Here is a 19855-nt window from a genome sequence, read left to right as displayed (position 1 = left end):
CTAATAAGGAAAACTACCTTCAAAATTAGGGCATAATTATGACAGTTTACAGAAGTCCCATAAAAGTACATATTTTAAAAGAAAGTTGTTTTTATTTCATCTCTGTAACGCTTTGCTCTAAGATGCAGGGTCATAATTTACTTACCTTGTCCATTTCCACTATTATCAACATCAGCCAAACACAAACAGCCTTGATCAAATTCTTCTTTTTTCCCCAGAACAGTAGACCACCAATCACGGGCTTTAAATAAAGACATTTTCGTTCACTCTAAAAAGAAAACATGTGTTTACAGTAAAAATCCACTTCACACCATGAATTATGAATTAATTACCTCTGACGGCATAGCAAATTAAACTTGGAAAACTTTGAGAAAAACATTCCTATATTAACTTTGATTTTTTTACATTTTGTGGACACATGTGAAACCACAAATCTAAATGGCCAGAAGCATTAATCAGATATTTTGCAAGGACCTTTGAAAAGAGAGGATAAAAAATTATACATTTATGTTGGGCCTGTTCTCTCTTCTGGAAGATTTTGTAGACAACTGCATGAAGCACCAACAGAAACTACTATTTGGAGGATCAAGGTTAAAATTCTACCATCACTAGTTTGCACATAATTCCTTAGCAAAATATTGAATTTCCCTTCATTTTTATCACAAAAGACTGCAGCATCTCCAGCCACAATGAGTTGCTGAGAAGAGCAAATGAGATCAAATGACTAACACTGGAACTTGTACATTACAGGTCCTCAAAAAGCATTCACTCCCTTTCCCATTCTAACTATATAAAGGCAAAATGAAAAAGGGAAATTCACACCAAAAAAGAAGCAGGAAAACTGGGTTATAGGTCCATTTACAGCACTACCTGTGTGTCCTCAGGCAACCCACAGAAGCTCTCTAATGCTTTGATTCCTCGGCTAGAGTGAGGATATACCAACCATACCTACCACTGAGCTATTGATATGGTGCTTGTGAAAGCCCATTGGACCTTCTGAATTACAGCACAAACATCACATGCCCTGGGATGCCAGGAGAGTAAATGTACCATAAGTGAGGCTTTCCCGCAAGCTAGATGGATTTAAAAGATAACAGGAAATGCAGTCAATTCTCCTTATTCAAAAAAAGTTATGTTCCAACATCACAAGCACTGAATTAGCAAATACTGAACCACTGTCCTAGGAAAAACACAAGGGCTGCTACAAGCCTCTAGTCACATTTTCATCAACAAATCACTACATAACTTTTGTGTGTGTTTTTTTAAAATACTTTATTTATTGTTGATTCATCAACATTGAACTCAATGGCCAACAACAAGACTATTTGAATGAAGCTTACGTGTATTTTCTCCATAAGGTACATCATAGCCTTCTTACACTTAGGAACATGAGACAGTACTTCAGCATTACTTATGATTTGCACAGCAAAATCACCAAAAAAAAAAAAAAAGAAAGAAAAACATGGCACTAAATAAGCCAGGGAAAAGCCATCTGCCTATAGCATGAGAGCTGAAACAGGAAGGCAGAGCCACTGTTTAACATCAGCTGGGAAAGTGTGCAGCAAGTGACCATATTGTTTGCTACTCTGCACATGACCCTGAATGACCCTAAAAGCACCATGAGCACTGATTTTGGAATTACAAGTGGGCAAACTCACAAATAATGAGGATCAACTGTACTTTTAAAAAATGTAGATCAGGAGAAACCAAGATGGCAGCATAGGTAAACACCAGAAATTGCTGCCTCGCACAACCACTTCAAAAATACAACTAAAAGACAAAACGGACATCATCCAGAACCACAGGAAGGCTGGCTGAGTGGAAATTCTACAACTAGAAGGAAAGAGAAAAGCACACTGAGACTCAGAGAAGGTGCGGAAGTAAAGTGCAGAGGTACAGAGGCACACGTGGAAAGGGCTGGCAACTGAGGACGTGGTTGTCTTTTAAAATCGGGAGGGAGTCTCAAGCTCCTGACTGCTCTGGACTCGAGTTCCGGGCGAGTCTCTGGGGAACCAGACTCATACCGGGAGAAACTGGACTGTCTGGCATCAGTGGGAACTCGAGGGCAGCTTTCTCTCAGAGGTGCTTGCAGTGATTACCAGGACACTGAGATGAGGGACCTCTTAGGGTAGGACTGAGGATCAGCTATAGCTGTTTGCTCCACCCTGTTGATTCCCTGAGACCCCGCCCCACCCAAGCTGTGCCCAGAGGCTTTTGCATATGAAAGGCCTGGCCCTTTGCAATCTGAAAATTACCTAACAAACTGCAGCTGGGCCAGACAGACCCAGAACTTCCAAAAGAAGGCTTAAGGCCCCACAGCAGCTTGCATTGCTTCACAGCTGGGCCTCATCTGGGCTCCTCCAAACCCCAAACAAAGAAGAGGAATCTGCAGATCTCTCCATAGCTCCTGCTGGGTAGCCTCAGGCAGAGGCTAAATTAGCACCTCCTTAGAGATCCAAGAGCCAGTGTACCCAGTGGTCAGAGTGGGACCATCCAGATTACAACTCCTCAGATCCATAAGGGACACACTCAGGGGGCAGACTCAGTGAGCACCAAAGCCCCACTGAAGCAAGTCTTGCCCCAGAAGGGTGTCTCTGGCACAGAAGTTCTCCCACTGTAGACACAGCTGATTCTCACAGACAATTGGCCTGGAGGTCAATTCCTCCCAGTGATACCTACAACAATCAAGGCTTAACTACAACAAGACTATGCACAAACCCCACAAAGGGGTGCACCAAGAGTGTCCACCTCAGGAAATTGGGGAGGCTGAGCCACTGGGCCCTATAGGACACCTATCACACAAAGCCACTCTATCTACAGAGGGAAGCATAAAAAATGCGGAAACAAAGAAACAGGTCGCAAATGACAGAAATGGAGGAAAGCAAACTACTGGATATAGAGTTCAAAACCACACTTATAAAGTTTTTCAAGAATTTTCTAGAAACCGCCGATAAATTTAGTGAGACACTCAAGGAATCTAGTGAGACCCTCAAGGTTATGAAAAAGGACCAACTAGAAATTAAGCATACACTGACTGAAATCAAGAATGTTATACAGGCTTCCAACAGCAGACTAGAGGAGCGCAAAATTCAAGTCAAAGATTTGAAATACAAAGAAGTAAAAAACACCCAACCAGAAAAACAAAAAGAAAAAAGAATCCAAAAATATGAAGATAGTGTAAGGAGCCTCTGGGACAACTTCAAGCATACCAACATCCGAATTATGGGGGTGCCAGAAGATGAGAGAGAGCAAGATATTGAAAACCTATTTGAAGAAATAATGACAGAAAACTTCCGCTACCTGGTAAAAGAAATAGACTTACAAGTCCAGGAAGCGAAGAGAACCCCAAACAAAAGGAATCCAAAGAGGACCACACCAAGACACATCATCATTTTTAATGCCAAGAGCAAAAGACAAAGAGAGAATCTTAAAAGCAGCAAGAGAAAGAAACTCAGTTACCTACAAGGGAATACCCATACAACTGTCAGCTGATTTCTCAACAGAAACTATGCAGGTCAGAAGGGAGTGGCAAGAAATATTCAAAGTGATGAATAGCAAGAACCTACAACCAAGATTACTTTACCCAGCAAAGCTATCATTCAGAATTGAAGGTCAGATAAAGAGCTTCACAGATAAGAAAAAGCTAAAGGAGTTCATCACCACCAAACCAGTATTATATGAAATGCTGAAAGGTATCCTTTAAGAAAAGGAAGAAGAAGAAAAAGGTAAAGATACAAATTATGAACAACAAATACACATCTATCAACAAGTGAATCTAAAAATCAAGTGAATAAATAATCTGATGAACTGAATGAACTGGTGATTATAATAGAATCAGGGGCATAGAAAGGGAGTGGACTACTATTCTCGGGGGGACAGGGGTGTGGGGGGTGCGGGAAGACACTGGACAAAAATTGTACACCTATGGATGAGGACAGTGGGGGGGGTAAGGGTCGAGGGTGGAGTGGGAACCGGGTGGAGGGGAGCTATGGGGGGAAAAAAGAGGAACAACTGTAATAATCTGAACAATAAAGATTTAATTTAAAAAAAAATAAAGTAACCACACACACAAAAAAAAAATGTAGATCAATCTGCTTCTTAAAGTAGGATTTTCAGCCCTGGCCGAGTAGATTGGTAAGAGTGTCATCCAGATACGCCAAGATTGTGGGTTCAATCCCCAGACAGGGCACATTCAAGAATCAACCACGCTAGCTGGTTTGGCTCAGTGGATAGAGCATCAGCCTGCACATAGAAGGGTTCCGGTTCAATTCAGGTCAAGAGCATATGCCCAGGTTGTGAGCTCGATCCCCAATAGGGGGTATGCAGGAGGCAGGTGATCAATGATTCTCATCATTGATGTTTCTATCTCTCTCCCTCTCCCTTCCTCTCTGAAATCAGTAAACATATATTTTTTTAAAAAGCATCAACCAATAAATGCATCTCTCTCTCTCTCTCTCTCTCTCTCTCTCTCTCTCTCTCTCTCTCTCTCTTCCTCCCCTTCCCCCACCCCCACCCCACTGCTTCCTCTTGCTCTAAAAATAAATAAATAAAAATTGTTTTCTAAAGTAGGCCTTCCACATAGGCTAACTGCAGAAATCAAGGCCCAGTCAGGGCACATACAAGAATCAACCATGAATGCATAAATAAGTGGAACAATAAATTGATCTTTCTCTCCCTGCCTCTCTCGCCCATCAATAATTTTATTGAGAAATAATAAAGAAAAGAAAAGAAACCTGCCCCAGTGGTCACAATGGTATGTGGTGGAAGTAGCACCTAAAACCAGGCTGTCATCACCTGAACTTGTGCAGCCATGCCATAAAGACCAAAAAGCTGTACCTCTGTTCATAGTAATTCTAATTCCTGCAAGTTCAAACTACAGGAAAACATTTCATACATTTCATTAAGTTGTTAAAGAATGATTAGAAAACAATAATTTGAAGGTTTTAACAGATGCATACCTATAAATAGCCACAAAAGATTGATTTCATATGCCTTATTAGAATTATAAACAGAAGATAATCTCTTTATCACTTAAGCTCTAGAAATTCTCTTCCATACTTATCACTTGACACTTTTTTGTTTTTAATACCTACTTAAATATATATTATCTTTCAAACCAAGTTTACTCAATTTGTGCTGTCATTTAAGATATGTATGTTTTAACACTTCATTGGCCTACCCCTACACTAAGGAAGGGTTGGTACAAAAATGGCTGTGGTGATGATAACCCCAAGAATCCTATGGAAGGAACATGTGATCAGGAAGGTACATGTGGTCAGGAAGGCAGATTCTGCGATTACGAGGCTAAGACCCTGACACTGTTGTTCATATTTGAACCTTTGCTTTCTCCAGGTCATGCTAGTGCCCCTTAAATTCTGCAAAATAGGAATCAGGTTTTCCAGTCCAAAAAAGATGACTACTGCACACAGAGGTAGAAGGAAGAATTTTGCTTTTAAAGATAATATGATAAGGGCTTTTTCAATAAAAGACACACAAGGCAAAGAGCACAGGAGAGGGAGTCTTGGGTTCCCTTTCTGACCCCACACTCCAGCAATGTGACCTTAGACAAGTCCCTCGCCCTCCAGTCTCCCAGCTGTTCCAGCGGGTGGGGGTATAAAATGGCTTAACACATGAAACTGCTTAGCCCAATACCCAATCCATAGGACACACTCAATAAATGTCAGATAAATGTCAGTAGTTACCTAGAAGAAGTAATGGTGGTGGTGGAGGTGGAGTGTCTTCTGAGCAAGACAAAATTACAAATGCCAATCTGACCCTCTGGACTGAAGTTTAAATGGGACATTCAAACGATCAATAGTAATCATTCATAGAAATATGGTTAATCCACAGAGTTGTCTTATAACTTCATATGTTTCAATACTTTTTGAGAAACATTTGAAAGTCATAATTCTACAGAATAAGGCCTGCTTTCATACATCAAAAGGTGTAACATTTTTTAAATTACAATATACTATTGATATTGGCTTTTTTTTCCCTTCAGATAATGTTTCTATCAATAAGTTGTACCATCAACATAAGTGTAGGTGTAATTTAAGGACAACAATTTCAGGAAATGAAAAATCCCTTAAGCTCTCATAAATAGCTTATAAATTATTTGCAAATTTTTAAAAGTTTTTAAAATTCTCTAAATGATGATTTAGTCTATTCACACACAAAAAATCTACCACCAATTATTCTCTTTAAATTATCTATAATAATAAAAGCATAATATGCTAATTAGACTGGACGTCCTTCTGGACAACATTCCGGACGAAGCCAGGGCTGGGAGGGAAGCCCAGGTCCCGGGTGATGGAGAGAAGCCGGTGCAGGCAGCTGGGGGAAGAAAGGCCTACTCGTGCACGAATTTCGTGCATTGGGCCTCTAGTTTCTGATAAGTTAGAAAAATCTCTCCCTCTCTGAATGCTGACAGACTTTAGTTAAGACCATAGTTTTACTTTGTACATATGTGTGGCATGGTTTCATTTTTTTAAGGAAAAGTGAGCTAGAATAAAAAAATTTAGTTTTCCAGGAAATCTGAGTCAACTGCAGGACATGCTTGAGGACAGGAGATGCTAATAAAATCAGGTCAGTTCATTGAAGCTGCTGTGGTTTGCAATGTAGAGAGTTGGCGAAGCAATAATCCTATTGCAAGAAGGAATTAGGGGGTATTAGTGCATGCAACCCACTTCGTCATAAGCTGAGAACTGCACTGACCATTTGCTCACAAGACCTGTTGAAGTGCCACAGGAGGAGGATGCTGCGGACCACGGAACATTCCCGAATGGAATCTTTACAGATTTTTAACATCCTCCCTGGAAAACGTCCACAGGATCTCACTCACGGTGTGCTCCTAGTTGTGTTTTGTTTTGTTTTCAACACAAACATCCTTCCTAAGAAACCTATCACCCCCTACCCCCCAAAATTATTACATGGCATCAGATGATCAATCTTGCCCACCGAATAAAACTCAGAAAGGGAATTCAAACGCCCGATGTCCCACACTTCCTTACCTGACGCCGATCAGGTGGGTCCTGCCCCACCTTGCCTGGAACTCTCTCTCCGCAGATTTCCCTTTCAGAACGCCTGCCAGGGTCCCAGGGCTGGAACGAGAGAGCAAGAGCTGGGGGTGCAGAGAAGAGCAACCCTGACTTCACTACTCCCTCTCGTTCTCCTGCTCCAACTTGTCCCACGTCCCGGGCAAGGGGACAGCCTCGCCAGGTAGCACCACCAGTTCCACAGAGTTGGAGGAATCACCCCAAGGAGCCCCTCTGCATCCCTTCTCTGTCACCCCCGGACACGAGCAGGGGAAACGGCATCAGTCCCTTGGGAGAGATCAGGCAGGCAAGAACGGCACGTCCTGCTGATCGCAAAGAGGAGGAAATGATGAAGGCAGTGAGCGAGATGTAGCAGAAAAAGGACAGCAGCAGCGGAAGGGACACCTCCCCACCGGTGCCTAACTCCAAACCATCTTCGACCAGTTGTCATAGCGCTTTACAACGAACGCTACTGCGCAAGTCCGAGGGCAGAGCCCCGAGGCCTTCTGGGGGCTGTAGTCCAGAGGGGCTGAGGCCGAGGAGGGCGGAAATAGGAATGTTAGGCGGAGCTTGGCATCAGACTTCTACTGGGCGGGGCTGGGAGGAACCCAGGCTCCGGCTCAGCTCTCATCTGAACCCGCCCCGGCGCTTGTGGGTGGGGCTTCCTGCGGGGGCGGGGCGACCCGGCTTTCACTCGGGGATTCGGGTTCAGAGTATCAAAGCCTCGGGAGCGACTTCACCTTTTTCAGCCCACGAGGCTAGGTCCGTGGACTGGACCGCTGGGCGGGGGGTGAAGGGGGGCCGGCTCAGTACAGACTCACCGTGAAGACCCCGAGGGTGGAAGACCAAGATCTTTGAGGCTGCGGGGCAAGGTGCCTGGGTGTTTTATTTTTTTCCTCCTGGAAAAAGTTATTTGTACATGTCTCCTCGTTACATGTGCTAAATATTCTCTTTAGTATATACGTTGGACTGGATTTCCTGGTATATAGGTATGCAAATGTTCAACTTTATAATTGAACATAACGATAATACCCAATGTTCAAACTTTTTATGGGCTGTCAACAGATTGTCCTTGGTGCCAATTCAACACCAACAGGAATCCCCTAACCGGGGTGTGATGACGCAGGAAACTCGGGGCAAACAGTTCGGTTGTGATACAGCTCAGCGATGGAACAGCTCAGTGGCGCTACAACTGCACTCTGAAGCCCACAGCTGTGGCGCGGAGGCAGCCCTGGGAGATGCCCAGGGGCACGTCTTCAGCTCCAGCTCAGGGAACGCAGCCTTCAGAGGAAAGGGAACGAGCGTTGCCCAAGTCCGAGGGGAGCTGGCTTATAAAGAAGTCCTATCCCTGGTCCCTGATTGGTCCATCCTCATGCAAATGAGGACTCCAGGGTCTCGCAGTTTGATTTGTCCAAAAAGTAGTATTGTTCGGGTTGGTCAAAATACAGCTCTGATTGGGCAGGGAAATTCTCAGTCTTATCGGCTGAAGCAGGATTCCAGGAAGCCCTTTATAGAGGCTGGCTCACGTGCAGGAGGTAGGTCAGCGCTGGAGCCAGGTTCAGCAAAGGCTGCTCCCTGAAGCTGGCTTGCCTGAGAGGTCCTGTTAGAAACAACTGCTAGGCTGGTTTTTTCTGTTGTTTTCTTCTTTTTTTTTTTTTTTAACCCAATTAGCCACCAGGAGCCCTTTCTTGGTAGGTGGCTTCTTTCTTAGGGCCCACACATCTTTGCTTTCAAAGTCAGAGTAGGTATACAGCCTGTCATACCAACTTTGAAACTTTTGTTCTTGCTTTTTTCACTAGATTTAACTTACACTTTAAAGTTCCTGTCTTTCACCACCAATTCACATTACCAGTAGAAAAATGTAATTCTAAATTATGGGTTTTCTTAAAAGAATTTCATGGAAAGCATTAATTTCTAATACTTTGATACTAAACCATCACAACATTGAATATAATAAGTAAAATGAAAATTACTTGGACCGCCAATAATAAAAGCTTAGGCAAAGTACTATTCCCCAATTAAAATTCAAATGACTGAATTAATTCTATTCGAATAAAGTTCATAACATCAGTGAGAAAAAGTCTTTAAAACCACTTGATATAATTCTTATAAAGAGAAAAATATGGCCCAGCCAGCGAGGCTCAGTGGTTGAGTGTGGACCTATAAACTGGGAGGTCACAGTTCGATTCCTGGTCAGGGCACATGCCCAGGTTGAGGGCTCAATCCCCAGTGTGGAGCATGCCAGGGGCAGCTGATCAATGATTCTCTGTCATCATTGATGTTTCTATCTCTCCCTCTCCCTTCCTCTCTGAAATCAATAAAAATATATATATTTTTTTAAAAAGGAAAACAAAAAGTATGGAATAATACTGGAAGGAATTTTCACAAAAATATTTATAGGACTAAAAAAAATATTTATAGGACTATTATTAAGTGGGGCTTCTCAACTATAAAATCAGGATGACTGACCAACGTTACATCAATAAATTCAATTTAAAAAATTACATTAAAAAATGGAGATAATATGTAAGGGCAGTAAACAGTACTTAAGTTTTCAAAAATTAAAACAATTCTTATTAAGGGCTTAACTCCATGAGCAGGACATAAAAAGCCCTCAATGTATATTAGCTTTTCATTTCCAGTGCCCAAACCTTGTCTATGTACAATAAACACTATGTTTCAACCAGGGATCGCATACTAGAGAATTCCTATAGAGAACCTTCCTTTCTTCAAAACTGGATGGATCCTGTCACTTGTACGGAGCACCTCCTGTCTAGCCACTGGGAGACGCAAAGATGCAAAGACGACCTGCACAGGAGCCCCGGCCTCCAGGTTCAGGACGCGGAGAGGAAAGGTGCGTCTGCAGGCGGCAGGCGGCAGGCAAGGGCGCCCAGGAGCTCAGCCCGAGGCCGCCGCCAGGGGGCGCGCTCCACCCTCCGGCACCAACCGGCCAGGCAGGCGTTGGGGCCGGGCGCTCGGAGCACGAACTAAAGGCCTCAAGGCCGCGCCGGGGGCTAGGCTGCCGGCCGGCGGCGGCGGGAGGGGGCGCTGCGGGGCCGGGCGGGCGGGGCGCGGAGGAAGTGCCGTCTTCGCCGCCGCCTGCGCCGCGCGGGCCGCGATGTCGTCCCGGCCGGGGCGCGGCGACCCGGGGGCCGGGGGCGCGCGGCGGGCGCGGGAGCCGCCGGAGCAGGAGCTGCAGCGCCGCCGGGAGCAGAAGCGGCGGCGACACGACGCGCAGCAGCTGCAGCAGCTCAAGCACCTGGAGTCCTTGTGAGTCCCCGCCGCCCCGGCTCCTGCGGGGACCGGGCGCCGCGTGGGCGCGGGAGGCGGGGTCCTCGGAGACCCGCGAGCGGGCAGGCGGCCCGGCTGCCGTGACGGGTCCCGGGCGGGAGCGGGGTCGGTGCCCGGCGCCCCGGGGCCGCCCGGCTGGGAGGGAGCGCGGCCCCGCCCCCAGGCTCCGGCGCTCCCGCGGGTGGGGGTTTGGGGAACTGAACTGACGGGGCGTGCGCTCGGTGTCCTTCCGCGGCGCTCTTGTGCCCGAGGGGAGAGAAGCCGCAGCCCTGCAGCGCTGGTGCGGCCCCACGGGAGCCGCTGCAGAAACAGTGGGGATGGAGGCACTTCCCTGAGGACTCTTCCAAAAGCATCCACCTCGGCGCTCAGGGCCCAGGAGTGTGTTTGAGTACTTGGCGAGGTGAAAGGTTTCTTCCCCCACACCCACTTGGGAAGATCGTTCTTCCCTCTTATCTCAATACAGTCTTCCTACAGCCCAGAGCAACTTATTACAATCTGAATTATGGAATTGTAAGGCATCGGATGGTACAAAGTAACAGGCCTCCAGTGACATTTTTTATTTTCTAAGGATCAGCTACAAAAATAATGCAGACGTTTCAACTGTGATATCTCAGAAGGCAACTAGATAGTAAACACACTTCTACACCCGCTCCCAAATCTTTTTTTTCACCCTCACCCAAGGATATGTTTACTGATTGTAGAGAGAGACAGAGAGAGAAACATAGATTGGTTGCCTCCCGTACTCGCCCTGGGAATCAAACCCGAGCCAAGACCTTCTGGTGTACAGGACAATGCTCCAACCAACTGAGCCACCCGGCCAAAGCCAAATCTGTTATTTTTTTTTTAAATATATTTTATTGATTTTTTACAGAGAGGAAGAGAGAGAGAGATAGAGAGTTAGAAACATCGATGGGAGAGAAACATCGATCAGCCACCTCCTGCACATCTCCTACTGGGGATGTGCCTGCAACCGAGGTACATGCCCCTGACCGGAACCGAACCCGGGACCTTTCAGTCCGCAGGCCGACGCTCTATCCACTGAGCCAAACCGGTTTCGGCCAAATCTGTTATTTTTAATAGTTAAATATTCCCTCAATAATTGAGAAGTATATTTTCTAATTACTACATAAACTAAGGAATTGTTTAGCCCTAGGAAAAAATACCAACCATGGGCCTTTAAATTTTTGGAAACAGTTGAGAAATGTACTTTTTAAGGCCATTGCTAATAATAATACACACAGTTCCATCATATTGCAAAGGATTTAGGAACTACCCTATCATAATTAACTCAGGGGTCTTCTTACCACACGGTTTCCCTATAATCTCTTGCTTTCCCTTCTTCCAAAAAGAAAATCGTTGTGCTAAGACGGCAAGTGAGTTACAGTTTCAGTGGATTTAAATTCTACATCTCAGCAAGATGTGGGAGACCATCCGTTTATTTATATATGATTTTGAGTGCCGGAAATGTTCTATTAACTGTTTTAGACATAACGTACTTCTAGGTTTTTGTTAAAAACTAGAGGCCCCAGACTGTCAAACTACAGCGGGCAGGCCGGGGAGGGATGGGGGGTGAGGGGGTGGTAAGAGATCAACCGAAGGACTTGGATTTGTATGCATGCATATAAGCATAACCAATGGACACAAGACACTGGAGGGTAGGGGAGGCCAGGGGAAGTCAAAGGGGGGAAAAATGGAGACATATGTACTACTCTTTGTAATACTTAAGCAATAAAACAAAATTTAAAAAAAAGAAACACTGGAGGATGATTATTGTCTACTGGCATTAAGCATGATATTTGCTGAACATTATATTTGCGTTTTGTATAGGAAACCACCTGTAACATCATTCGACTTTGTTATTAAATATAGAATGACAAAAAACAAAAACTAGAGGCCTGATGCACAAAATTTGTGCAAGGGCCTTGACCCCCACCTCTGCCGCAGCCCTCTGCTGCCTCTGCCAAGCCTGCTGTGGCTTTGTCTGGAAGGAAGGACGTCTAGTCTAATTAGCATATTATGCTTTTATTATTACAGATGTCCTTTTTAGTTTAGCCTGCAGTTGCTTTTTGCTCATTATGTTCCTGTTAACATGGTTGATGATGGGTTTGTTTTCTTTTTTCTTTCTAGTTATGAAAAACCTCCTCCTGGGCTTATCAAGGTCAGTGTGAAGTTTGTCTTTGTGGCTCTTCTCGTCGGCATAAGTCACTCAGTGCGCAGACTCCCTTTGTGATCACCCTGTTTCTTCCTGCAGGTGCCAGTCAGACACTTCGGGCTTTGTCACAAGCCTGTGCCTTTGTGGCAATTTACTCAGCCGGGTGTCTGTTCCCTAAGAACCCCAGGCAGGCCCACGCGAGTCCCTCAGCCATCGCCCCTTCTCTGCACCATGGCCAGTGTCAGACTCTGAGGCAATAAGACTTAGAGGAGTGGTTAAAGGCCAAAATAACCTTTTCTGTTTGCTACCTTTCAATATTAAAAAAGATTTTAAAAAACATTTTCATTAGAAATTTAATATACATGGAAACTTGAAAAAAAATCAAAAGGCTAAAAAATGCAGGCTCGATCCCCAACCCCAGTCGGGGTGTGTGTGAGATGCAACCAATAGATGTGTCTCACATCAATGTTCCTCTCTTTCTCTGTCTCTCCCCCTCCCTTCAACTCTCTAAAAATCCATGGATCCTGACTGGTGCAGCTCACTGGTTGAGCATCGACCTGTAAACCAAGAGGTCAGGTCACCATTCCATCCCTGGTCAAGGCACTCCCTCGATCCCCAGTGTGGGGCGCAGGAGGCAGCCAATCAATCATTCTCTCTCATCACTGATGTTTCTATCTCTCTCTCTCCCTCTTCCTTCCTGTCTGAAATCAATAAAAAAAATGTTATAAATAAGTAAATATCAGTGGAAAATATCTTCAGGTGAGGATTAACCAAAAAGAGAGGGAGAGAGAGAGAGAGAGAGAACTTTAATGCAGGTATTTGGTGGTGTTAAGTACATTTCATAAATACACCTGTGGCCTTCAAGGTATAATAATCCATTTTAACTTAACATGCTTTTGTTGTTATTCCAGGAAACCTTACTTGTTTAATCCTATACTTTGCCTCATTCCACAAAACTTTTTTTTAATATATATTTTATTGATTTTTTACAGAGAGGAAGTGAGAGGGCTAGAGAGTTAGAAACATCGATGAAAGAGAAACATCAATCAGCCTGCACACTCCCTCTGGGTATGTGCCCGCAACCAAGGTACATGCCCTTGACCGGAATCGAACCTGGGACCCTTGAGTCCACAGGCCAACTCTCAATCCGCTGAGCCAAACCGGTTAGGGCCACACAACTTTTAAGTTAGCAGAAAACTTGTAATCTTAGCATCAGAATTTGGAGCTTATAAATCATTTCTTTGTGAACCACAATAGTACCATTTCTCCAAGAACAGCCACTTCGTTTTTGTGATGTAGTTCTTCCGGCACATTCACTTCCACTTTTTCTGTCCGGTCTCAGTGGTGTCCCCGGTTCTTGAGAGGTGACTCATGATGACCTTGGGAGCTCCCCACTGAGAAAGCCAGGCCACGCTGTGCTCTGAGGCAGGTGGAGAAGATCCGGCGCTTTCTGGCCATACTGTTGACTCGCTGTTTCCCTTTTTAGGAGGATGAGACTAAGCCGGAAGACTGTATACCAGACGTGCCAGGCAATGAGCATGCCAGGGAATTCCTGGCTCACGCGCCAACCAAAGGGCTTTGGATGCCCCTGGGGAAGGAGGTCAAAGTTATGCAGTGTGAGTGTGCAAGCGCGTCCGGTACTCCCGAACACACGCAGGTGACACCACGGTTCACAAGGCGTGTTTTTCTTTCATTTAACGTGTTCTCCTCTCAGCGCTGTCAGAGTCCTGGCATGATCTCTGCTCTGCAGATTGACTTACACGTGTCAGTAAGTGGTCCCAGGTAAGAGGCGGAGCCAAGATGTGCTCAGGCTTCTGACTCCATGTGCAGTGGCCCTCCCACAGGACGGGGCTGCCTTTGGAGGACACTGGCTGGTAGTGTTCCTGCCGCAGAAAGGACCATCCGTGGTGGAGATGCCTTGGAGGGCAGGTCCCTCTGGTCCTGCCTCAGTTAGTCCCCCTCCATCGTTGGTGATAAGGTTTCTCCAGGTTGCCTGAGAGGAGCTACAGGCCACAGAGGGTGGGTTGGGACAGGTAGAGCTCTGCGTGTGCACCCCCCACCCCACCAGGGCAGCAGCACCTTCATCCAGCACAAGATGGCATTTGAAGAAAGGGTGCTGAAGCCTTTTTTTTTTTTAATATAGCTTTTATTGATTTTGGAGAGAGAGAGAGAGAGAGAAATATCAATTGACTGCCTCCTGCAGGCCCCCCACCAGGACCAAGCCCACAACCCAGGCATGGAACGGTGACCTCCTGGCTCATAAATCGATGCTCAACCACTGAGCCACACTGTCCAGGCCCAAATTCACTTCTGAGTAGAGATTGGTAACTGGATCTCACTGTAGGGTGGAGTGTCTGGGCTGCTTAACAGGTAACACAGTATTTATTTTATTGCTGTAAACGGCTGCTGAGATCAGTATCTCCAAGCCTTTCTCATCAGGCTGGTCAGTCTTTCAGAGGAGAGTTTCCTGCTGAGGGCCAAGGCCACGTGCTTGGTTCTGGGAACTGCTTTGAGGAGCGAGGCTGTGAGGCCTGAGCCTCCCCTCTTCAGCCAGCCATGTCCTCTTCCTGTGCTCAGTGTGGCACCTGGCCTTCCAGCGGGCCTGAGACCACAGCCCGAGCCCCTCCTTTCACCTGCTCCGGAGAATGAACGTGCCTGTTCTGGGGCAGGGGAGATGGAAGTGGCCTTTTAACCAGCCCTCATTTAAGCTGTCCCCTCACCTCCATTGCCAGAGTGTGCTGCCAATTCCAGAGCCTCTGGGGTTCTCCAAATCCAAATTGAGTTGTTTCTGTTCCGCTGGCTTAGAATTCAGTTTTCTGGGGTCTGCTATCCATGTTGCACACTCTTACCTGCATTATAACTTCCAACATCTTTTTACTGTTGTCTCCTTTCATATTTTCCCTGTCTTTGTGGGTGACACCTTTTTTAAAGTCTTTTGCTTTTAAAATTGGAATCTAATGAAGAATAACTTTAATATGACCTACTGATACTTTATCTTGATTAAGTAAAATACATTATCTTACAGAAATATGTCCCCTTTCTTTGTTTTTAGGTTGGCGCTGTAAACGGTACGGTCACCGAACGGGCGACAAAGAATGCCCTTTCTTTATCAAAGGCAACCAAAAGTTAGAACAGTTCAGAGTAGTAAGTAGAACCCCAGGGTGTCAATTTATGTTTACCAAGATGGTGAATATCCTGAATCAGGCAATCATCGGTGAACTGGAGGCTCACATAAAGTATATTTCCAGAAGCCTTTTGGCCAAAGTACCTGGTGTTAACTACATCTCTGTTAAATCATGTTTGTGTGAGAAATTAGTTACATTAACAAAAAACTAACTTCTTACTAAAGTGTTATTGCTTATGCCTTGGAAACACTGATTCTTTTTTCTGAAGCAGACATTCTTATCCACTTTTTACTTATGTAAAAAAAATCATGTTTCCTAACAAAAAATCAGTGTTCTGGTTTCCTAATCCTTGTCTAGGTATTAGATATCTTTCTGTTATAAACTAGAAGTGAGCATACATGATATTTCCTCGTTACATGTCAGTAAAATAGGTGTCATTTCCTCACTATTTTAACAGTCACCTCCCAGGGGTGGTAATTCACCTTTCAGTAACTGTTTCAATATATCAGGTATATTGGGATTACCAGCATATATCAAACTGGGGTCCACATTCTCCAGGGATGTTAAGACATTGAAAATATTGTGCTTTCATTTTAATAATTTGAAGAAGATATTCTGGATAAATCATTGATAGATGGAATATCAATTTTTATACCTCCTCTCACAGACAATTTGGAGATAAATCTCAAAAATTTAAATGTAGTCAATATTTTTTCAAATGCAGGAACCTAAATTCTAAGAATTGATACTAAAGAGTTAACAAAACATCAATATACACAAATTTTTATGAATGTAGAAAAATAACTTTCAGAATTATTTATATGGTTAAAAAACAGAAACTAAATAAAAATAGGCAACAACTTCAATGGCCAGTATATTAGTACCAACAACATAAATTACTATAACATAGAAATCATATAGCTTTTAAAAAAAAAAAATCTACATTCTTTATTTAAAGGTGTGTTTTTTAAAAAACAAACAAACATACATGTTGAGCCCAGGCTGGTGGCTCAGTTGGTTGAGCATTGTCCTGTGTACCAAAAGGTCAGTGCGATTCCTGGTCAGGGCATATACCCAGGTTGAGGTTTGATCCCTGGTTGGGATGCTTATGCTTTTGGGAGGCAACCGATCGATGTTTCTCTCCCTCTCCCAGTCATATAGCTTTTAAGAATTATGTTTTAGAAGAAAGTATAATGTCATAGGATGATGTTCATGACATTTAAGTGAAAAAGAGAGTAGAGAGTTTTATATAACATGATTATAATTTTTTATAAATTATGAATAATGACTGGGAGAACCATACTAAAATGTTAGCAGTGGATATTTCCAGTGGTAAGATAATAGATATTTTTAACTCTATTTTTAAAAATATATTCTTATTGATTTTAGAGAGGAAGGGAGAGGGAGAGGGAGAGATAGAAACATCAATGATGAGAGAGAATCACTGATGCCTCCTGCACACCCCACACTGGGGATCAAGCCCGCAACCTGGGATTATGCCCTGACTGAGAATCAAATCTTGACCTCCTGGTTCATAGGTCAACACTCAACCACTGAGTCACGCCAGCCAGGCTTACCTCTATTTTTTAATTTAATATGTAAAATTTTTTTTTAAAAAAAGCATTTTTAAAGATAACTCACATACCATGAAATTCACTCTGTGTATTCATATTTTAAAGTACTTTAAGTGATTTAAATTATACAGATATTACAGGAATACATTGGCCTTACTTTAACAAAATGGAAACATTATAGTAAGGTTTTCCAATATTGAAAGGGGGATTACAGTAAGTAGCCTGATGAGTATCCCTCCAGACTTCTTTTCTGGCACATGGTTTGTGTACCTATAAATGAATCATTCTTACATTTTCTGACTCACTTGTTTTGCTTAATATCTTTTAATCAAAAGATAATTACTGCAATATTTCTAACCTTGACTAGTATTTATTAATATTTCTATGGTTTATTTCCTTACAAAAGATACTAAAATTATAATCCTGTACTTGTATAATTGGAAAATCTTTTTTATAGCCTCCATAAGTTTAAAGTCATTCTCAGGAAGGATTAGAACATGTAGAATATAAAATTACACCAAACAGGGGAGGGGAACAAACTAATTTCAGTGAAACAGCGATTTAATTTTAATTTAGCTAACAATCTATGAAGTCTTACCCAACCTTAACTTTCTCTAACCCTCAAGGCACATGAGGATCCCATGTATGACATCATCCGAGAGAATAAGAGACATGAAAAGGATATAAGGTGAGGTTGTCCTGATGATAACAAGACCCTCTTGAAGTTTTAAATGGTATTACGTTGGAAACAATTATTCCCATTAGAGGAGCAGTGTAACGAATGTGGTGCTTTCACTGCGCAGCACTTGGAGGTCAGGGGGACTCACTGAAAAGGCCGGTGTCCAGGAAGGAGCAGGCCAGCCTGCTCCACTTGGGTTAGCTTAATGCAGTGGGCGTGGCCCAGCCCGCTGGAACCATTAATGGTTGATGTTGGCAGCCCTCATTCTATTGTATGATTGGTTCTCTTTCATATGATTGTTCTTTAGGGATCTTTAGGGATCTGCGCTACTGTTAAACATAAACATGGAATGGAAAAATAGGAGGTTTTTATTTTTTCAAATTTGTGGTCTTCAGTTATAATTGTTGAGGTAAATTACCTAGTATGAACTTGAGCAGTGGAGGGATGATTTAGGAAAGGCTGTATCTGTTAGAAGTTACAATAGGAGGGACTATAGAAACATGCAGAAATTGCCTTAGCTGGTTTGGCTCAGTGGATAGAGTGTCAGGCCTGTGGACTGAAGGGTCCTGGGTTCGATTCCAGTCAGGGGCACATGTCTGGGTTGTGGGCTCAATCCCCAGCAGGGGGCATGCAGGAGGCAGCTGATCAATGATTCTCTCTCATCATTGAACTTTCTATCTCCCCTTTCCCTTCCTCTCTGACATCAATAAAAATATATTTTAAAAAAGAAAAATGAAACATGCAGAAATATTTAGGATAATGGAAAGGATACAGAGCACTTCTACACAGCCCTATAGAATAGGCATGGATATAGACAGGAATGGAAAACATGAAAAACTAAAAATAAGTACTGTGCATAATGAGGTGATTGTGACTTTTTTTACCCTCACTACTAATCTTGTAACTAAAAAAAAAATTATTTTTAAGCTGTTACGGTATCTGATTCTTTGACCAGTCTTCTCTGTTTAGGATACAGCAGTTAAAGCAATTGCTGGAGGATTCCACCTCAGATGACGATAGCAGCAGCTCCAGCTCCTCGGAATGTAAGGAGAGACACAAGAAAAGGAAGAAGAAAGAAAAGCATAAGAAAAAGAAGAAAGAAAAGAAAAGGAAGAAGAAGCGAAAGCATAAGTCTTCCAAGTCAAGTGAGAGCTCGGACTCGGACTGACAGCCGCTCGGCTTGTCCGCGTTCTCGTCTCAGAATCACACACTGTGGCCGCGAACAGGGGGCCTGGAGTCAGAGAGGGGACACCAAGGAGCACATCTGGGGTCACGCACACGAGTGACGTCTCACCTACCTTCCAGTGAAGCTGTGACCCCCGAGAGGGACTGTGTCTCCCCAGGTGCCAGCTCTGGACGGCACTGACGTCAGCAGGACGGGCCCTCCCAGCCCCCCTCCTGCTGGTCACTGTGGCCTGCGATTCCGAGGAAGTCAGGGTGGCCGGACTAGAGCCTCTGAGGACACTCCTCAGGCTGCCACCTCCACAGCGAGGCTGCTCAGTTCCCAGGCTTCAGGCTCCATTCTTGTCTGTTGTTGAAGATAATAAAAGCTCATTATTTATTTTTCAAAGGTATTTATTTTTATTTCTGAATAATACATGCATGTGTTCCAAATTTAAATGGTATATAGGCTTTAATTATGAAAACTTCCTTTCTCCTCCCCCAGCTTCCCCAGTTCCCTTCCCTGATGGCTACCAATGTTACCAGTTTCTTGTTAGGTCTTCCAGATTATATATATATCAAGCAAATAGAGGGCTTTTTACACAAATGCTCTATACATTCATCTGCACATTGCTTTATTGTAACAGTATGAAACTAATTATTTTAGTGTCAAGTACATTTGGCATTGCTGCACCAAAAGGTGTGTGTTTATATCAGCTGAGATGGTTTGTTGATTGGGAAAAGGGGTTCCATCATATTTAACTTGATTGGATCTTACTGGCCAAACCCTAAGAATTTCCCAGAGTGACTCAGAAAATTATTAAGAATATAAGGGAATT

General features: G+C 43.8%; 2 protein-coding genes across 5 annotated transcripts in view; one reads left to right on the top strand and one right to left on the bottom strand.

Moving 5' to 3' along the window:
- The window catches only part of BBS9 (Bardet-Biedl syndrome 9), a 168298-nt gene extending 160548 nt beyond the window's left edge, over window positions 1–7750 (bottom strand). Inside the window, exons 1-2 of the mRNA XM_059711285.1 lie at window positions 7011–7750; window positions 146–268 (exon numbers count right to left, since the gene is read on the bottom strand). Coding sequence (XP_059567268.1) covers window positions 146–257 — 112 coding nt within the window. The 5' untranslated portion in view covers window positions 258–268; window positions 7011–7750. The remainder of the gene's footprint in view (window positions 1–145; window positions 269–7010) is intronic.
- A 141-nt stretch (window positions 7751–7891) lies between these two features.
- RP9 (RP9 pre-mRNA splicing factor) lies at window positions 7892–19425 on the top strand. Of its 4 annotated transcripts, none has more exons than XM_059655826.1 (6): window positions 10051–10304; window positions 12453–12483; window positions 13964–14093; window positions 15530–15621; window positions 17803–17864; window positions 18811–18964. In XM_059655826.1, exons 1-6 carry the CDS (start codon window positions 10153–10155, stop codon window positions 18836–18838), a joined length of 495 nt encoding a protein of 164 aa, XP_059511809.1. In that variant the 5' UTR covers window positions 10051–10152; the 3' UTR covers window positions 18839–18964. The 4 variants fall into 4 exon arrangements, with proteins under 4 accessions (XP_059511808.1, XP_059511805.1, XP_059511809.1 ...); XM_059655824.1 differs by having other exon boundaries at window positions 10070–10304; window positions 18825–19425; XM_059655822.1 differs by lacking the exon at window positions 15530–15621 and having other exon boundaries at window positions 9815–10304.
- Window positions 19426–19855: the final 430 nt, after the last annotated feature.

Source organism: Myotis daubentonii, chromosome 10 (genome assembly GCF_963259705.1).
Source record: "Myotis daubentonii chromosome 10, mMyoDau2.1, whole genome shotgun sequence".
NCBI lineage: Eukaryota > Metazoa > Chordata > Mammalia > Chiroptera > Vespertilionidae > Myotis > Myotis daubentonii.
This window is presented reverse-complemented; position numbering and strand designations above follow the sequence as displayed.

Excerpts from the sequence above, each read along its gene's own strand:
- RP9 (XM_059655822.1), top strand. The coding sequence starts at position 9,830 with ATGCAAAGACGACCTGCACAGGAGCCCCGGCCTCCAGGTTCAGGACGC. Across the intron at positions 12,484-13,963 it reads CTCCTCCTGGGCTTATCAAG|GAGGATGAGACTAAGCCGGA; the intron begins GTCAGTGTGAAG and ends TTCCCTTTTTAG. Across the intron at positions 14,094-17,802 it reads GGAGGTCAAAGTTATGCAGT|GCACATGAGGATCCCATGTA; the intron begins GTGAGTGTGCAA and ends CTAACCCTCAAG.